Here is a 15,636-nt window from a genome sequence, read left to right as displayed (position 1 = left end):
TATATATATAGCAGTTTTCATTTAAAACACACTTTCCTCAGTCTGTCTAACATTTTAGAAAACTCCATTGTAAATATATGGGCAAAGCTCACTTGAGAGTAATGAAAAAGACAAGATGGAACAAGAGTTATTTTTTCTGACGTTGGTACAACCTGCTGAATCATACGGGTGTGTTATGTTTGCAGCATCATTTACGAGTTTGACTTTATTTGTCCTAATCATCGGTGTTATTGTTGATTTGGACTATTTTTATGGAATCTTTTTAAAACCTGAAAAGATTTATTTATTTGTTTTACATCTTCACAGATAAACTTCACATTAAAGGCAGGTGTATTTTAGGATAATTGCATGCAATTATACGGCAATTGCTTGATATTGAAGCCACTGTCTTTAAGCCTTTTTACAGAACCTGTACTCACCTTTGCTGCTTTGTGTTGACTAATTACCTGCTGGCCTGCCCATGAGAGGAAATTATATTAATAGTTGACTGGAAACCACACAGACAGGGTTTGATAGTCCACTTCAAATTCTGTGAAAATATTGCAACCATTTCCTCTTATGCTTACTGGAACGTTAAATCAGATGATTGAAACTACGATCAGTGCAAAACACTAACCACAAAGCCTGCATAGCTCAATGAAGGAGAGACAGTCATGTCACCCGTCGGCTTTCTACACAACTTGGAGCATGGATAATTTGCAAAATGTAAAGATATTCTTCAAATAATTAGAATACATTGATACCCGTTGAACTCCACAATTTTTTCAAATTGAAACAACAAACTTTATACTGCTTTATTCAGATTTTACCATATTGTTGGGAACTCACTATCCTAACTGTAAAAGAAGGTGATAGCAGCATCATTCTTTGCAATTGTGTTTCTTTAGCATAGACAGGGAAGCTGGTCAGAGTAAATAGAGCAAATCACATGTGAATGGGGTGAATGATCAGCCATCATCAGCAGCAATGAGGCAAAAGATAAAACCAAAGTTTCAGATCCGAAATTCAACCGAGCATCTGTTGAAGACCAGACTTCCCGTGTTAAGTTTGAATGAATTTTAAGCATCTCAAATATGCATCAATACATTATCTAAACAGATGAAAGGTCTAGCAGTAAGAAAAATAAAATAAAATGTTGGTGGCAGCATTATGGTGTGAGAAAGCTGGCCAGAACTGATGGGAATATTGATGGAAATAAACCCAATTTAATTTTTAAAGAAAATACATTGGACACTCCAAATGACATGAGACCGAGGTGGAGGAAGTTTATATTTTCCAACAAGACAACAACCATAAACGTAAAAACCTAAGCGGCAATTGAATGAGTTTCTACAAAAGCAAATTTGTGCCATTGTCTAGATGTGTAAAGCTGGTGAAGATATAACCTAAAATACTGCAGATTAAATTCCAGTTCAAATCTACAAAATATTAAATCAAACGATTGACACAAAAAGTACTTATAATGTGAAATTTGGATTCGATGCTTCATCTTGCAGGTCTGACTTTCATGCTTGCTTGACTATTATTTCCACATTCACTGTGCATCCCCTGGTTTTCCCTTAGTCCCGAGCTGAACTGAGAGTTTGATTTAAGCCTATAATGTAATTAGGGACTTATCAGGACGTCACTGAAAAATAAATGTAATTAGGTTTCAGTTAGACAGCCAAGAACCTTAAAAGTCTGATGGAGGAAGATTGGGAGGATGAAAAACAGACAAGAAACTTAAGATTTGATGATGGACACAGACTGGCCCATTTTCCCGGCTCCCCAGCTGGACATTCCTGCTCCTCCTTTGCCTTTCATGTCTCTTGTCTTCAGTTGAAAAAAACTTTGGGTGGACGAAGCCACAATGTGGTATTGTTATTATTATTATTATTATTATTATTATTATTATTATTATTATTATTATTATTATTATTATTATTTAAAGGTTTATTTGGTAGGGAAGGGCATACATTAACATAGACAAACTGAATAAAACAGTTTGCATTTTTGGTGCTTTTACTTGGAAAGGGGATCTCTTAATTTTCACAGTTATTTGCAGTTGTTGCAACGTCTCACTGTCCAGCATGTGACTCAGAGCTTAATGTCATCTCAAGAAGTCAAACGAGGAACAAGGATGTCTAAAAAGAAACATGCCATAAAGGAGGCTCCTTCCTGAAGACTCTTATGTTATCTTGGCAGCAGTTGCTGTAATTTCCCTTACCATGTTGCGATGTCTTTATTTCCAAACTTGTTTATTTGTTGAGCCAAAATGGTAGCAACACCTATTTTCATCGTTTTAAGATTTAAAGCTTATAAGTTTTCCCCGCTTTGTGTTTTTGGGACAGACAGAGCTCTGTTACATTCTCAGTACATACTGTATGTTTGTGTGCGTGACTCCAAACTCTGATGAGCAGATAAGAGCCACTCTCAGGCCATCCAGGCGTTCCTTTTCCTGTCTTCAGGCCAACAGAAACACTCCTGTTTCTTTGAGATTGTAGACCTTCAGATTAAAAAACACTGCAACCAAAGACATCCTGCTAAAACCATTATACTGCACTTTATAAGTCCTCTGTTAACTTTGCAGGTGGTGAGACAATATAAATGAATAGCATCATGACTTCACTTTGTTTCTGTCACTGTGTTGTTGTTCTTCTTGCAGATAAAAGGCTTTCCAGTAAACAACAGAAAGCCACTAAACCTTCAACCTCACGTTCCGGCAGTAAACATAAATGGGACGGCCCTTGTTTATGGCTGTCTTCATTTTACTGGAATGAACCGCATATATGTCACCGAATAAATGATTCAGAAATTGCTTATCTGTGTTAATAGTAGTAACAATGAGTACTTTATGATGCAAAGTGGTCACTCAGGCAGTTCACAAATGCATCCCCTGCACCTGTATAAAGACGTGTTCACTGGGACAATTCTTCCTTGAACTGTTATAAAAAACTGGGACTGGGACAGGTTTAGCTTTTACAGCATGGGGCCAACTCCCAAAAACAATTCAAGATAGAGCGACGTAGAGAGCAAGAGAAAATTAACTATTTTCCTGTGATCGCAGAAAAGTCCACTGGACGAAAAAACGTCAAATTCATTAAAGTTGGCAATCACAAATGAAGAACTACTATTTGGGTACTGTCTCCAACCCAAATCTGGGTCAAACATGATTGATTGGCTTGCTTTAACACAACATGACTTGTAGGTTTGACTGCATACTGGATATATAAGATTTATTCCTACAGTGACACATTTCTTATTTAATCCTATAAAAATGTTCTGATGTCTGATCTAGTTGGTGTATAATTGAAAGAGCTGAGAAATTGCACGAAGTCACTTCTTTAACCTAAAAAACGGAATTTTCTGATATGCAAATATGATCATTTTACACCAACATACATCAAAATAAATACATATTTTTTTCATGCACACATTTGTTTTTCTATGTAGATAAAGCAGTTGATTTAAATAACTATGTATGTTAGTGACCTAAATCTGAACTAGAAATAGCAAGAGTGTGAAACTCGTGGCACAAATAGTGGGATTGAGAAAGAAAAGAGATTAAAGAGATGTTCTCTTTGTGGACTATCGAAAGGCCCTTAGCTCCATGGAACCATCTTTGTCAGAAGAGATTGTACTTCAACTTTTTAAAGATGCTTCTGAAATTGGTAATTAAGACATATGTGAAAATATCATGCTCTTTTTCTTTGGCTTTTATAAGAGCTCTGTGCCACATCAGTTGGAGCGCTTTAATAGACTTGTTGCAGTTTTCTAACAAAAAAAACAATACTCTCACAAGCACGTTAAAAAATGTGGTCTAATTTTTAGATGAGATCAGGTGAGATTTTTGTATATTTTTTTAATATTACAACGGGCAAAACTGGATAAACTTTTTCCTTGCTTCCTATAGTCTCTGATCACTTTCAGTTGCTTAGATATGGGAAAATCAATCTCCTTAACTTCAGACAAAACAGAAATTAACTCAGCAGAACACCAGCATGATTTTAGCTTGCATTGAGGAGAAGTAAAACAAGCGTGCAGGATTGGCCTGCTTAGAAACCCCCTGTTCTGCTTGATGTTGACCAGATGCAGCTAATTGGGTTTAGTAGATATGGAGTCTGTTTTTATGGTAGCTGGCTGTGGTTGCTTCTCTGTACAGAGAACCATTGTTTTAGGTTGTAAAATGTGGCAATGAGTTAGCAGTTTTTTTGTATTCCCCTTTCAGATCTCCAAAGGTTGATCTGTTCGTGCAAAGCAGCCAATCATAGCTGTGAATTTCAAGGCCACATGGGAAATATTCTAACAGCAGATATCAACACAAAGTGAATGTTTCTGGCATATTACAGCAAAACTCAATACAAACAGCATATATGGATCAATAATACTAGCATAAGTTTGTTGACCTCGTCAAGATTTGTGGACAAAATCATTAGGGAAACATACAATTGTACATAAATGCACAGTCAGGTAAGCAAACCTTTCATTGTTCCCTGCTGTGAACTCTGACATTACATAAGAGTGTGACTGAGGGCACTCATGTCATAGGTGAGCGAGGAACAGGAGCCTTTGGCATCAAACCTAATACTCCACCCTGATCTCTGCTGAGTAGACACTTTGGACCTAAAATAAAGCTCATTATAGAAACCTAGAATATGTTTTTATTATTATTATTATTATTATTATTATTATTTATTTTCTAAAATATCCATCAATTTGCTACAGTTACCCAATCAATAGAGGGACATGGGGGGACTGGTTTCTCCATTAATCATTAGGTAAGAGGCAGCCAGGATGCACTCTGTACAGGCTGCCACAGAGGCAAACGACCACACAATCATAACTAAGGCCAATTTTGAGTGGCAAGTTTCCTTTACATGTCATTGGATGGTGGGAGAAAACCCACACAGGCACAGAATGAGCATACCAAAGTTCGCACAGAAAGGCTGCAACTGGGATTTGAACTCAGGACCTTCGAGCTGGGAGGCAACCGTTCTCACAAACGACTCTTTGTTTGAACCGTCAAATAAATACTCTGAGCTTCAAGTAAAATCAAACCTCTGAAAATTTTGTTTTGTTTATTTTTCAAGTATGTTGGTTCTTTCCAGTTAATGCTAGAAAAGAAAACCACAAAGCAGTGCAACAGATCATGTTCACAGCCCTCTCCAGCTGAGCTCAGAGGTATTTGTATTTCCTCATTCATGAAACACATTGTTGTAACTAAATATAAACCACTACTGCAGTCCAGCATTGTTTTGACTGTAGGATTCAGGTCTTAAAACTGTGAAACAATGAGGCGTTTGAAGGCTTTTTGACTTGAAAGGAAATCATACAGTTAAAACATGCTTTTAAAAAACCCAGGAAGAAGGATATGGAAAGTTTTACTCCTGTAACTAATAATATATGTAGGAAAAAAACAGCCTATACTCTCAGCTACAACATTTATGTATGCTAACAGCTTTTGCATACTATAAATGTTCATTTTACAGTATAGAAAACAAAATAGCCATGCAGGGATAATTAAAATCACAGAAGCCCCAGAGAAAGTAAACTGAACTGGGAAGATAAGAATGGAAGTTTTTGGAAGCAGCATCAATAAATGAGTCAAGAACTACTACTGATAAAACTTTCTAGAACATCCTCCCCTGCTGCAAACGGAAATAGGTTCATGAACATGGGCCAAAATAAGGACAGAGACAAACACTTCTTTATGGCTACTGTGAGAGGAAGGATTCCAGTTCATTCGCTTCCAACTTCCTTCTCAGCAAAGTTTCATGTTAAGCATTCCAGAGGTCTGATAGGAACTACTTAGCTGCAAAAGATTAACCTATAGGTGTGTCTCATACAGATTATCTGGAGCCTGTCCACTTTGCTGCAACTGAATGAATGTGACGTCGATTGGTGTATTAATAACTATCTTAATGGCAGAAATTTAGAGGAGTTCAATAGTCAAGAAATTGAATCACTGACCATGTGATATGGTCTGTAGGTGGAGCGGAAAGAACTTAGTAGGAAACTATGATGATCAATATTATAAAAATACCTTATTTCTGGGCAATTGCAATTATAAAACATGCGTTTGAGTTAAATAATGTGTCACATCCCTTGCATGCAAGCTAATAATGGCCTAATGTTATGAGTTTGTAAAAATCATTTGGGTAAAATGGCTCCCGGGTTAGCAGAAGGCATGTTGGGTATTTTTGAGATAAGATTCTAAAAATAATAAATAAGGCAAAACCAACCTAATTACAGTCAGTAAATCCACATAAACACAGTTTAAAAAGTGTGACTTCTGAAAGCATTTGTGGCAAGTCTTGTTTGCTATGTGACGAATCAACCTTACGGCTTTAACAGCCCACAAGCGGATCTAGGTAAATCATATGTTGGAGTAAAAAGATCCCATTTGAACTACCCGCTGCTAGACATAACGTCATACAGAGATATACTTTTTTAAAAAGCTTCCCAAATTACAAATATTGTCTCAAATCTTTTAATAGTTTTTTGTATTAGAAAAAAATAATCGTTACAAAGCCTTTACTCTTCCAAGTAACTTGTCCTATATTGACTAATGTTACTTTGTGACTTGTTGTTGTTATGGATCCAATTATATAAATATATGTTTTATATTTAAAATTTGTATGTATGCAACACCAGTTATTTCTCTTAAATAGAATAAGCCCACTACCTGAAGAGTAAGAGTGTGACTACTGTGATGTAAAAAGGTATAAACTTTATTTCATCTTCCAGTATCTCTGCTAGTTTAACCTCATATTTATAAAACATTTTTTTAAAAAACTGGCACGACTGATATGACAATTGTGCATTTGCAAGTACAATGTATCGTTAGCAGTCTTTGTTAAAAATAACTCAAATTTGAGTTTCTTTTTTATTGAATAATGGACTTGTTCCTTTTTTTAATGAAGTTGAAGTGAGTTGCATATTTCCAAATGTGTCAATATTATGTTTTTGTTCTTCCTTTTACAATACGCAATCCATCCCACGTCTTCCTGTGAGATCCCGGTCAATGAAATGTAAAAATTAAGGAAGTACATCAAGCTTCACAATAAGGGTCCCATTTCTTAAGAAACTTTAATGAGCTACTGATGACACCTGGTGGCCAAAAGTTGCTAGACGTTTCAGTGATAAAATTTACATTTATTGTCTGGTTAAAACTGTTAAAAATGGTGCGAAAAGGTTTTATTTTTTATCTAATTTATGTTATTCTGGTTGCTGAACAAATTTTAATGAAATTTTAGACTTAAAAGTACCTTACTGTTGGGTGTCTCCTTTAAGAGCGCTGACCAACGGCCTCAGCGCCCAATCGCGGCGCGTAAACTGAAAGTGTTGTTGTTAGCAACTAGCGACTAGCTTTCAGCTAATGTTAGCAAACCGAAGAGCTAACGGTGTGAGACATCTGATTATTTCAAGCAAATTAAAGTTGCGTTAACCTTTAGACATTTAAGTAACAGGAACAAGTCTTATCCAGTGTGTGCCTTCAACAAAATCAAAAATGACTTCTGCATTGGTGAGTTTGGCTGTTTGGCTGTTTTGCACTTTCTACTAGAGCAACGGAGATGAAATGACTTTCATATTTGTAATATAGTTTTTCGGGTAAAGTGAAAGGTTGTTTATAAGCGAGCCTCTTGTTGAGCACACTTTACTTTATCATATTTACTTAAACATTAGTTGATATTTTTAAATTGTCAGATTGTTTCGTCCTACAATAGGTGTGAATGTGTCACACAGTATGTTAAAAAATATTCGACCAATATGTAACAATATACGAGTGTCACTTTTCCAACAAAACTGCATAAACTGCGTTTTAACCGAGTACAACTTACAGACATGTAAGTTTATATCAATGTTGCACTAAATTGTGCAGTTGAGATACAATTTAGACTGGAAACTGTTGTAATGTCTTTAAACATACCATACCTTCAACTTAAAACACATGTAAAACATATATATCAGTGGTGTCCAAAGAAAGTCTTCAAGTACCCTGCATGTTTAGTTCTTTGCCTGGTTCAAAACACCTCAAATTATGGTTCATTAGCAGGTCTTAACATACTAAGGAGGTAGTTGGACCATTTGAATTAGCTATGTAGGAGCAGAGCAGAGACTGAAGGAGTCCTAATTGATTTTAAGACTGTATGATTTGATCAGATTGATATCAAATGTTGAGTTGCAACACTTGTCTGCTTGTTATGGTGGCCAGTTATGACATCATGTTGAACCCTGAAAGGTGTTATGGTTACTACAACTAAGATGGATGACAAACTAAAAATGTCATGATGAGCAAACCATCTTTTTGATGTGGTAACCCAAGTAAATTAGTTTGGACATGTCATAAGAAATTATTTATGAGTTTAGAGTAATGTGCACAAGATGTTTCCAAGTTGTGCATACAGGTTAATATGTTGGTAAGTATATTTTAGAAATGCTCAGATGATGTTAAATGACCATGTGTAGATCGTATTGCACGTCTGTGTATGCAGCTAACCTGTGGTGTAATCACAGCAAATCCAACATCAAACAACCCGGGATGGCTTTTCAGGATGCATTTAGAAACTTAAGCTTCCAAAATGGGCAGGTGAAAGTCAAATGAGTGCTTCCTGTAATGTTCCCACTGTTCACGATTTACTCAGCTAATTTTCTTTATTCATGTTCAGCTGCTTGAAGAAAAATATGAAGACTTTGGCTCTAATAATACAAAATTGCACAAAGTTTTCTTTGGGCTTCAGGAAACTGGACAATAGTTTGTATGCGATAGCAGCATCTCTGTGCAATGTAATGTTTGCATCTACTGCCTTTTGGCTACTATGTTTATTTGTATATTTGCTCTGTTTTTACTATCTGGATCGGCCTCTCTAAAATATTTCAAATGTATTAACTGGTAGATGTGGATATCCATGACATTTTTACAAAATCTGACTGAATCTTGGAAGAGAAATTAAAATTCCAGGACTTAAAAGTTAAATTGGGGAAAATTTTTATTGCATACTTTAAGGTCTTTTAAGACCAATAAAACATTTGCAGCTTTTAGATACACATAGAAGTGTTCCTGATTCCAACTGCAATGATCAGTGTTGTGTGTGTTTATATAAAATTTTAGCAACAAGATTTATTATTGTTTTTATGTTCTTGTATAGCTGCATTTCTTAATATAATTTTACAGGGAAAAATCTTACATCTGGCCCACCACTTTTTGTAAAACACCTCATTAGTTGCTGCTTACCACTTAAGAGTTTCTATTGGTTAATCTGTTCTTCACCTCAGATTAGTAAATGTTTACATAATCTTACGTTAATTGTTGAATACATCGAAGGGAGTATAGGTATTATAATCCCTTTTTATAAACGTCTTTTAGCATAATCAGTCAAAATTGAAGAAGTATTTACCTTGTGAGAATTTGGTGTTATGTTAGAGTTAACGGGTGCCTCTCCCCAAGAGATTGTAAGTGCAGGGTGCTCAGTAATATAATATTTCAAGACTAGGTTATGAAATGCCACTTCAAAATGTGTGTGTAGAAAGTGGTAAGTAAACAAGTAGATCAATACAGAAATATACTGCTTAAAAATAAGTCTATGGACAAAATATCAGTATGAAATCATCTTTATCAACAATAGTTTATTATCACGTATAAAAACGTGAAGAGGATAGATGTAAAAAAAAAAAAAAAAAAGTGTACAAACTTCTTTTTAGGGTTTGTTTTGTATAGCTCTTGCCTCAACAACATGCACTCTATGATAAATGTTCAAAAGTTTGTTCAAGAGTCTCAGCTCTCGACGCCATATTTGTCAAAGTGTCTCATAATGATTCCCAGCTCCAGCTCCACAGTCCCCATAGTTTCGGTGTGCAGTCTGTATCTGTCCGCTCCGCTGTATATCAGGTCGGGGTTCCGGAGTTGGGGACCTCCCCCGACAAACATTTGGGCCAGCTGCTCTTGCCAGGAGCCGAGCGGCCTCCAGGTCACGCAGCTTATCCGGTGATGTCCCGCGCTGGAAGGAACGTGGCAGTATCCGTACCCGTACAGCTGGCAGCGACCGAACGAGTCCTGGTGCCATACCTGCAAATAGATCTTGGGCCAGCCTTGGAGACCTTTGGTCGCGTAGTGCAGATCAATCGGGTGACTCCAGTAGGCCATGTCTCCGGTTTGAGGATTGTCCACCTGAGTCTGTCCCTCCTTTATTCCGGAGAGAAGACGCCATGCTCCTCCCGTATGAACTCCCCATTTGCAAAATAGACTATTTTGCGGGAAGCCGCTGGCCCCGATAATCTGTCCTATAATGTGAAGCTCTGCCATTTTACAACTGTCCGCTTTAACCAGAACATGCGGCTCTCCAATTCTTCTTTTCACTCCTCGAGTAACGGCTAGCCTAACGGTTAGCTCCGGCTGTTCAGCTAACCTGGGAGCTAGCGATACGTCTCCTTGGTAACCCGGGCTGCCTCCGTTCGACTGTTAGCATTTTGTCCTGAGTAAGGACTGTCAGGCTCAGGAAACGACTCTTTAGATGTGAATTAAAGTCTTTGGAACAGAATTTACACGTTATCTTTGTCTGGATTTGACAGATAATATTTTGTATTTCAGTAAAAGTGTTCTTAAAGTCATTGTTAAATTTACAAATGATGGCCGGTTGTGATTGCATAAATTAGATATGCAACCTGACACATTAAGCTCAGGACTTATATTTGTAAATTAACGTGTTTAATTTGGATTTATATATAAATAATTATTTCTGGATGGTTGGAAAATAAATAATTTAAACATACAAATAACCTCGAATCATTTCGACAAACATTCAGATTTTAGTGTTATTTTTTTTCTCTCTTTCTAAAATAAAGCCTTTTAACTGGACGATCAGAGTGAAACAGCGCCACACAGTGGGTTCTGTCTTAGCATCAAGTTCACCTAAATCTGACAACGAAGACAATTTAACTGATTAAACTCACAAGTAAACAATAATAAATAAATTAATAAACTACTTTATATGGCATGGTAATAAAGTAATTTCTCACTCGAGAATTTTACTTGCATGTGTCATTTTACTCAGAGTAAAATACCTTCACTTAATTAGATTTACCTCCCCGTTCATATCATTTACAAAATGAATATCTGGCTTCACTTTTTTTTAATATAATGATTAAAAGCTCTTCTCTTTCTGTTATTTATTTTACTTTAAAAATGTCCATGTTCTGACTGTTAGTTTAAGTCCTCATAAATTAAAGTTTCAAATGTTTCTGTGCAGTTTTGATATTAGCACTATGCCTCCAACTAAGTGAAAGCTCTTCATCACTACTCAATCCATCAGATTTTGTGATCTGTTTAGAATTTGTTTCTCATGATATCAAACTTGATGTCTATTTCTTATCAGTGTATGTTTATAAATAATCATTTTCTGTTTAACTTTTTTTTAGATGCAAATTTAATTTTGGTAATTTATTGTCACTCAGTAGATTTCTGTGTTTCTCTCTCCACATAGTCGGATCCAACCCTTGAGAGACATTTTAAGGGTCATCGGCACACTGTGACCAGTGTGGACTTCAGCTGCAGCATGAAACAGATTGGTAACTGCCTTATTCATATTTCTCATCATTTTTATGTCTGCACTGTTCACTGCGCTCTTGAGCAACTCACTCAAGTGTGCTTCCCCCTCCTCCAGCTACGGGCTCTGTGGACTCTTGTGTGATGATCTGGAACATGAAGCCTCAGATGCGAGCGTATCGCTTTGATGGGCACAAAGAAGCTGTCACTTGTGTTCAGTTTTCTCCATCTGGCCACCTGGTGGCCTCCACCTCTAGAGACAAAACTGTGCGTCTTTGGGTGCCCAGCATGTAAGATTTTATGAACCATCACTTTCTGTATTCTGTTACTCCTCTTTTATTTAAGTTCAACCTGAAACTGCCACAGAGGACAATGCTGCAGATTAACTAAAACATTTGAATAGAGATGCAATTCTAATAATTGCGAATCTTCTGCTGTGAACACACAGCCCTGATCCCACCGGACTGCTTAACATTTAAGTGATGTGTGTGTGCAGGAAGGCAGATTCAACCGTATTCAGGGCTCACACAGCCACTGTGCGCTGTGTTAACTTCTCCTGTGATGGACAGACTATGCTGACATCCTCTGATGACAAGACCATCAAACTGTGGACGGTCCACAGGCAGAAGTTCCTCTTCTCTTTCAGCCAACACATGAACTGGGTCCGCTGTGCTAAGTATGACACACACATATACAATAGTTGGAGTTGAATATAATTTTCCATACAAAAATTGTAATGAGTTTATTTTTATCAATTTTTTTTTTAAATCATCCAACTAGTTATTGAGGGACATTTTTTAAGTGATTCTTTTTTCTTTCAGGTTTTCTCCAGATGATGGTTTGATTGTATCATGTAGTGACGATAAAACCATAAAACTGTGGGACAAGAAAACTAGAGAATGCATTCATACTTTTACTGAGCATGCTGGGTAAGGGCTTTAAACTAGAATGATTAATGTGTGAAGCTTTGAGAAAACATGTTGATGAACATGTTTCTTACTTGTTCATCAACATGTTTTTTCTTTTTTACTTCCTAAAAGTAAGTTTCTTCTTACTTTTAAGAAGAAACTAAAAGTAGTAGCTAAAACATCGTCTTGCACTTTGTGTTTTGAACTGATCCTTTGATGTCTGTTTTCCTCTGTCTTTGAAGTTATGCAAGCTATGTAGACTTTCATCCCAGTGGGACATGCATTGCTGCAGCAAGTACTGATACCTCTGTTAAGATTTGGGACATCAGAACCCACAAAATGCTTCAGCATTATCCAGGTAAAATCAGCCTCAGTACCCATCTTCTGTTTCAGTGAAATAACAGTTTGCACTCAGCTGTGACATGTTTTTAGCTTTATGAACAGTTTTAAAACGTCCTAATATTTATGAAATCTTTCTGTGTTTTTTATTTTTTATTTTATTTATTTTTTCATTCCTAGTGTTTCATAGCTATTACGCTTAAGTGTTTACATTTTTGTTCATGAAATACGATTTGTGTTTATGACATACATTGAAATAACATAACAAATAGTTAAGATTAGGTCTGTACAGTAGACACACCTGCATTCGTGGGGATTAGGAACCACAGCCACCCTTGAATACTTGAGACCTCGTCTAAAGACACTTTCTTTTTGATTTATTGAGTTACTTCTTTAGTTATTGAGTTGCAAGTCTTGTTTTCTGTCCTTAAATGAACCTCTTCTTAAGGATGCAGCCTCTCTCTCTTTCATTCTCACTTTGCAGCCATTTAATCTCAGCTTCCAGTTTAGTTGTTTCCAGTTAGAAGTTTCTAAGTCTTAGCAACGTTCATCCAGCAGGGGGACCCAAAGCTTTTACATGATTTCTTCTTGCTGTTTGTGAGATGAAGACATTTAAAAAACAAGAGGTGATTTTAATTCAGAAGGATAACTAATTGTTTTCTGATGCATTAGTGTGTTTACAACTGGGATGTCAAGGTTTTCTGTCTAAACTGTAGCTGAAGCAGTGTGATGCACCGCAGTCATGAGCTTCCAAACGACTAATCTGCTGATGTGTGTTTGAGCAAAGTAAAGAAAAACTGTTGCTGTAAAATACCTGATTTTATCTTTAAAGATTGTATCGCTAGTTTAAGTCCACAGATGCACTGCTGCAATATGTAACTAGGACTAAGGACGAACCATACATAGTAATGTTTTGTATCTTTTTATAAAATCCGTTTTAATTAGCTAAAGAAAAAAAAGTGAATACTTTCCTGATTAGCTGATTTTTTAAAATATCTTTTAATGTAAATTATTCTCGTTGAGATAGAGGTTTTGTACTTTCAGAAATCTCGTTGCACTCCACTTGTTTAGTCATTTTTGACATCCGTGTTCAGATTTTTCATTCTTCAAAATAAAAACTGCAAATAACTATCCACTTCCTTCTCTTCAGTCATCCAGACCCTCAAAATAATGATGCATAGTTACTGAAAACTGTTCTGCTGGAATATTTGAGAAAATACAATATTTGTGCTTTTTTTTCTGCTCTTAAAAAAATGTCACTTGTACAAAGACTAGTTTGTACACAGCATGAACATTTGTTCTTAAAGGTTTACCCTTCATTCTTGATTTCACACGAAGAGATAACTTTTGGGAGGAAATAGAAATGGGAACATGCAAACCTCTTTAACCAGTGGACGTTTGTCTCAAATGGTTAACTTGTGTTTTCTGTAAGTTTGAGAAGGTCCTTAAATTTGCACGATGATTTATCTACACAGACTGAAGCCTGATAATATTTTAGAGATGATCACCAGCATGTTTTTATTATAGAAATTCCATCTCTTCAAGAAGAAGATGAGCATATGTTTTAGGAAGTATTTAACATAAAACAACATTGGTAAATGTGCGTTTTCCACTATAAGATCAGTGTGTTTTGTCTTTTCCAGTCCACAGTGGTGCTGTGAACGGTTTGTCTTTCCATCCTGGTGGTAATTTCCTAATCACTGCATCCAGCGACTCCACAATGAAAATACTGGACCTGGTGGAGGGAAAGCTATTGTATACACTGCATGGACATCAGGTACACACACACACACACACAGAAGCACACACAGTCTCCACTGCTATCCTGTGGGCTTAGTTGTTTAGTGTACTTTCAGGACAGGTTGAGTTTCTCTATTTTGAGTTTTTGAAAAGAAACACAGGGTGGGTTATGCTGGTCCGAACGTTTACGCGTGTTTGACATCTCGAATACGCATGTTTATCTCTGCTTAGGTCTGTATGCGTTTGAGTGTGTGCGTATGATGCCTTTTTTGTATTTATTGTATTTTAGTACTTGCTTGGCAAGCAGGCAGCCCACTCAGGATGAGTCATCTCATGGTTGTTGGAAGGAAACAGAACTGTTTCTGCCCCCGTTTCTCCAGATCCTGCCTCTTCCTTCTCCTTCTCTGGTTTTGTTTTGTTGAGTGTTCAACCGGGACAACTCTCTTTCTCTCTTTTCCACCTTCTTAATGACCCTAGTTTTCCTTTTGGACCTTCTACGTCTTTCTGTCCAACATCTGATGCACTCGCATTTTGGCTGCCTGGAGTAGCTGGCCGGGCGGCGCGCTGACTGTGTCTGTTTGTTTGAACAGCTGATGGACTGGCTTGCTGGCTGGTTGTGGAAATCGATGGCTTGCCAGTACCACATATGGTCCATCTGTTTATCTATCCCCTCGCACACTTTGCCCGTCTTTCATTCTACCTTTTTTTTTTTTTTTTTTTTGCCCTTTTCACCTGTGTTTCTTTGCAGTCACTTGCCAAGGTTCGTCTTTTGTTGGGATGAAGAAGCCTTTTTTGTTCTCTCTTCCCACCTCCAGATTTGTCATCTCCTGCACTTTGTCTCAGTTTCTGTTGTTCTATTTAGCTCTGTGGTGACACCACCAATCTGTTGGTGCCGGGACCACTCAGAGCGCTAATTATCTCTCCTGCTGCAGATCGAGAGATGGGAGAGACCCCCCATCTGTTCTGCGTGGGTGTCTAGGTTGGTGTGTTTGTGTCTGGTTGCATGTGTTTTGCTGTGCATACATGTTGGCCTGTGGTTCATATGCAACCATATGAAACGTTGCCTTTGGACCTGATCAACGTGTTGCTTACCCAGGCTCAGGGGGATGATACCTGGCTTCAGATGAA

The 15,636-nt window shown here is 37.1% G+C and overlaps 2 protein-coding genes across 2 annotated transcripts in view; one reads left to right on the top strand and one right to left on the bottom strand.

Annotated features, from left to right (window-relative positions):
* The first annotated feature begins 7,309 nt into the window (after positions 1–7,309).
* Positions 7,310–15,636, top strand: part of poc1a (POC1 centriolar protein A) — a 29,376-nt gene continuing 21,049 nt past the window's right edge. The window contains exons 1-7 of the mRNA XM_008408517.2: positions 7,310–7,504; positions 11,460–11,544; positions 11,640–11,811; positions 12,018–12,197; positions 12,343–12,450; positions 12,672–12,787; positions 14,412–14,545. Of these exons, the coding sequence (XP_008406739.1) occupies positions 7,490–7,504; positions 11,460–11,544; positions 11,640–11,811; positions 12,018–12,197; positions 12,343–12,450; positions 12,672–12,787; positions 14,412–14,545 (810 nt within the window). The 5' untranslated portion in view covers positions 7,310–7,489. The remainder of the gene's footprint in view (positions 7,505–11,459; positions 11,545–11,639; positions 11,812–12,017; positions 12,198–12,342; positions 12,451–12,671; positions 12,788–14,411; positions 14,546–15,636) is intronic.
* b9d2 (B9 domain containing 2) lies at positions 9,579–10,444 on the bottom strand. The gene has a single exon (XM_008408516.2). It carries the CDS (start codon positions 10,280–10,282, stop codon positions 9,755–9,757), a length of 528 nt encoding a protein of 175 aa, XP_008406738.1. The 5' UTR covers positions 10,283–10,444; the 3' UTR covers positions 9,579–9,754.

This window comes from Poecilia reticulata, linkage group LG5 (assembly GCF_000633615.1).
Source record: "Poecilia reticulata strain Guanapo linkage group LG5, Guppy_female_1.0+MT, whole genome shotgun sequence".
Lineage (NCBI taxonomy): Eukaryota > Metazoa > Chordata > Actinopteri > Cyprinodontiformes > Poeciliidae > Poecilia > Poecilia reticulata.
Note: the sequence above shows the minus strand (reverse complement) of the source record. Positions and strands in the feature narration are given on the sequence as shown.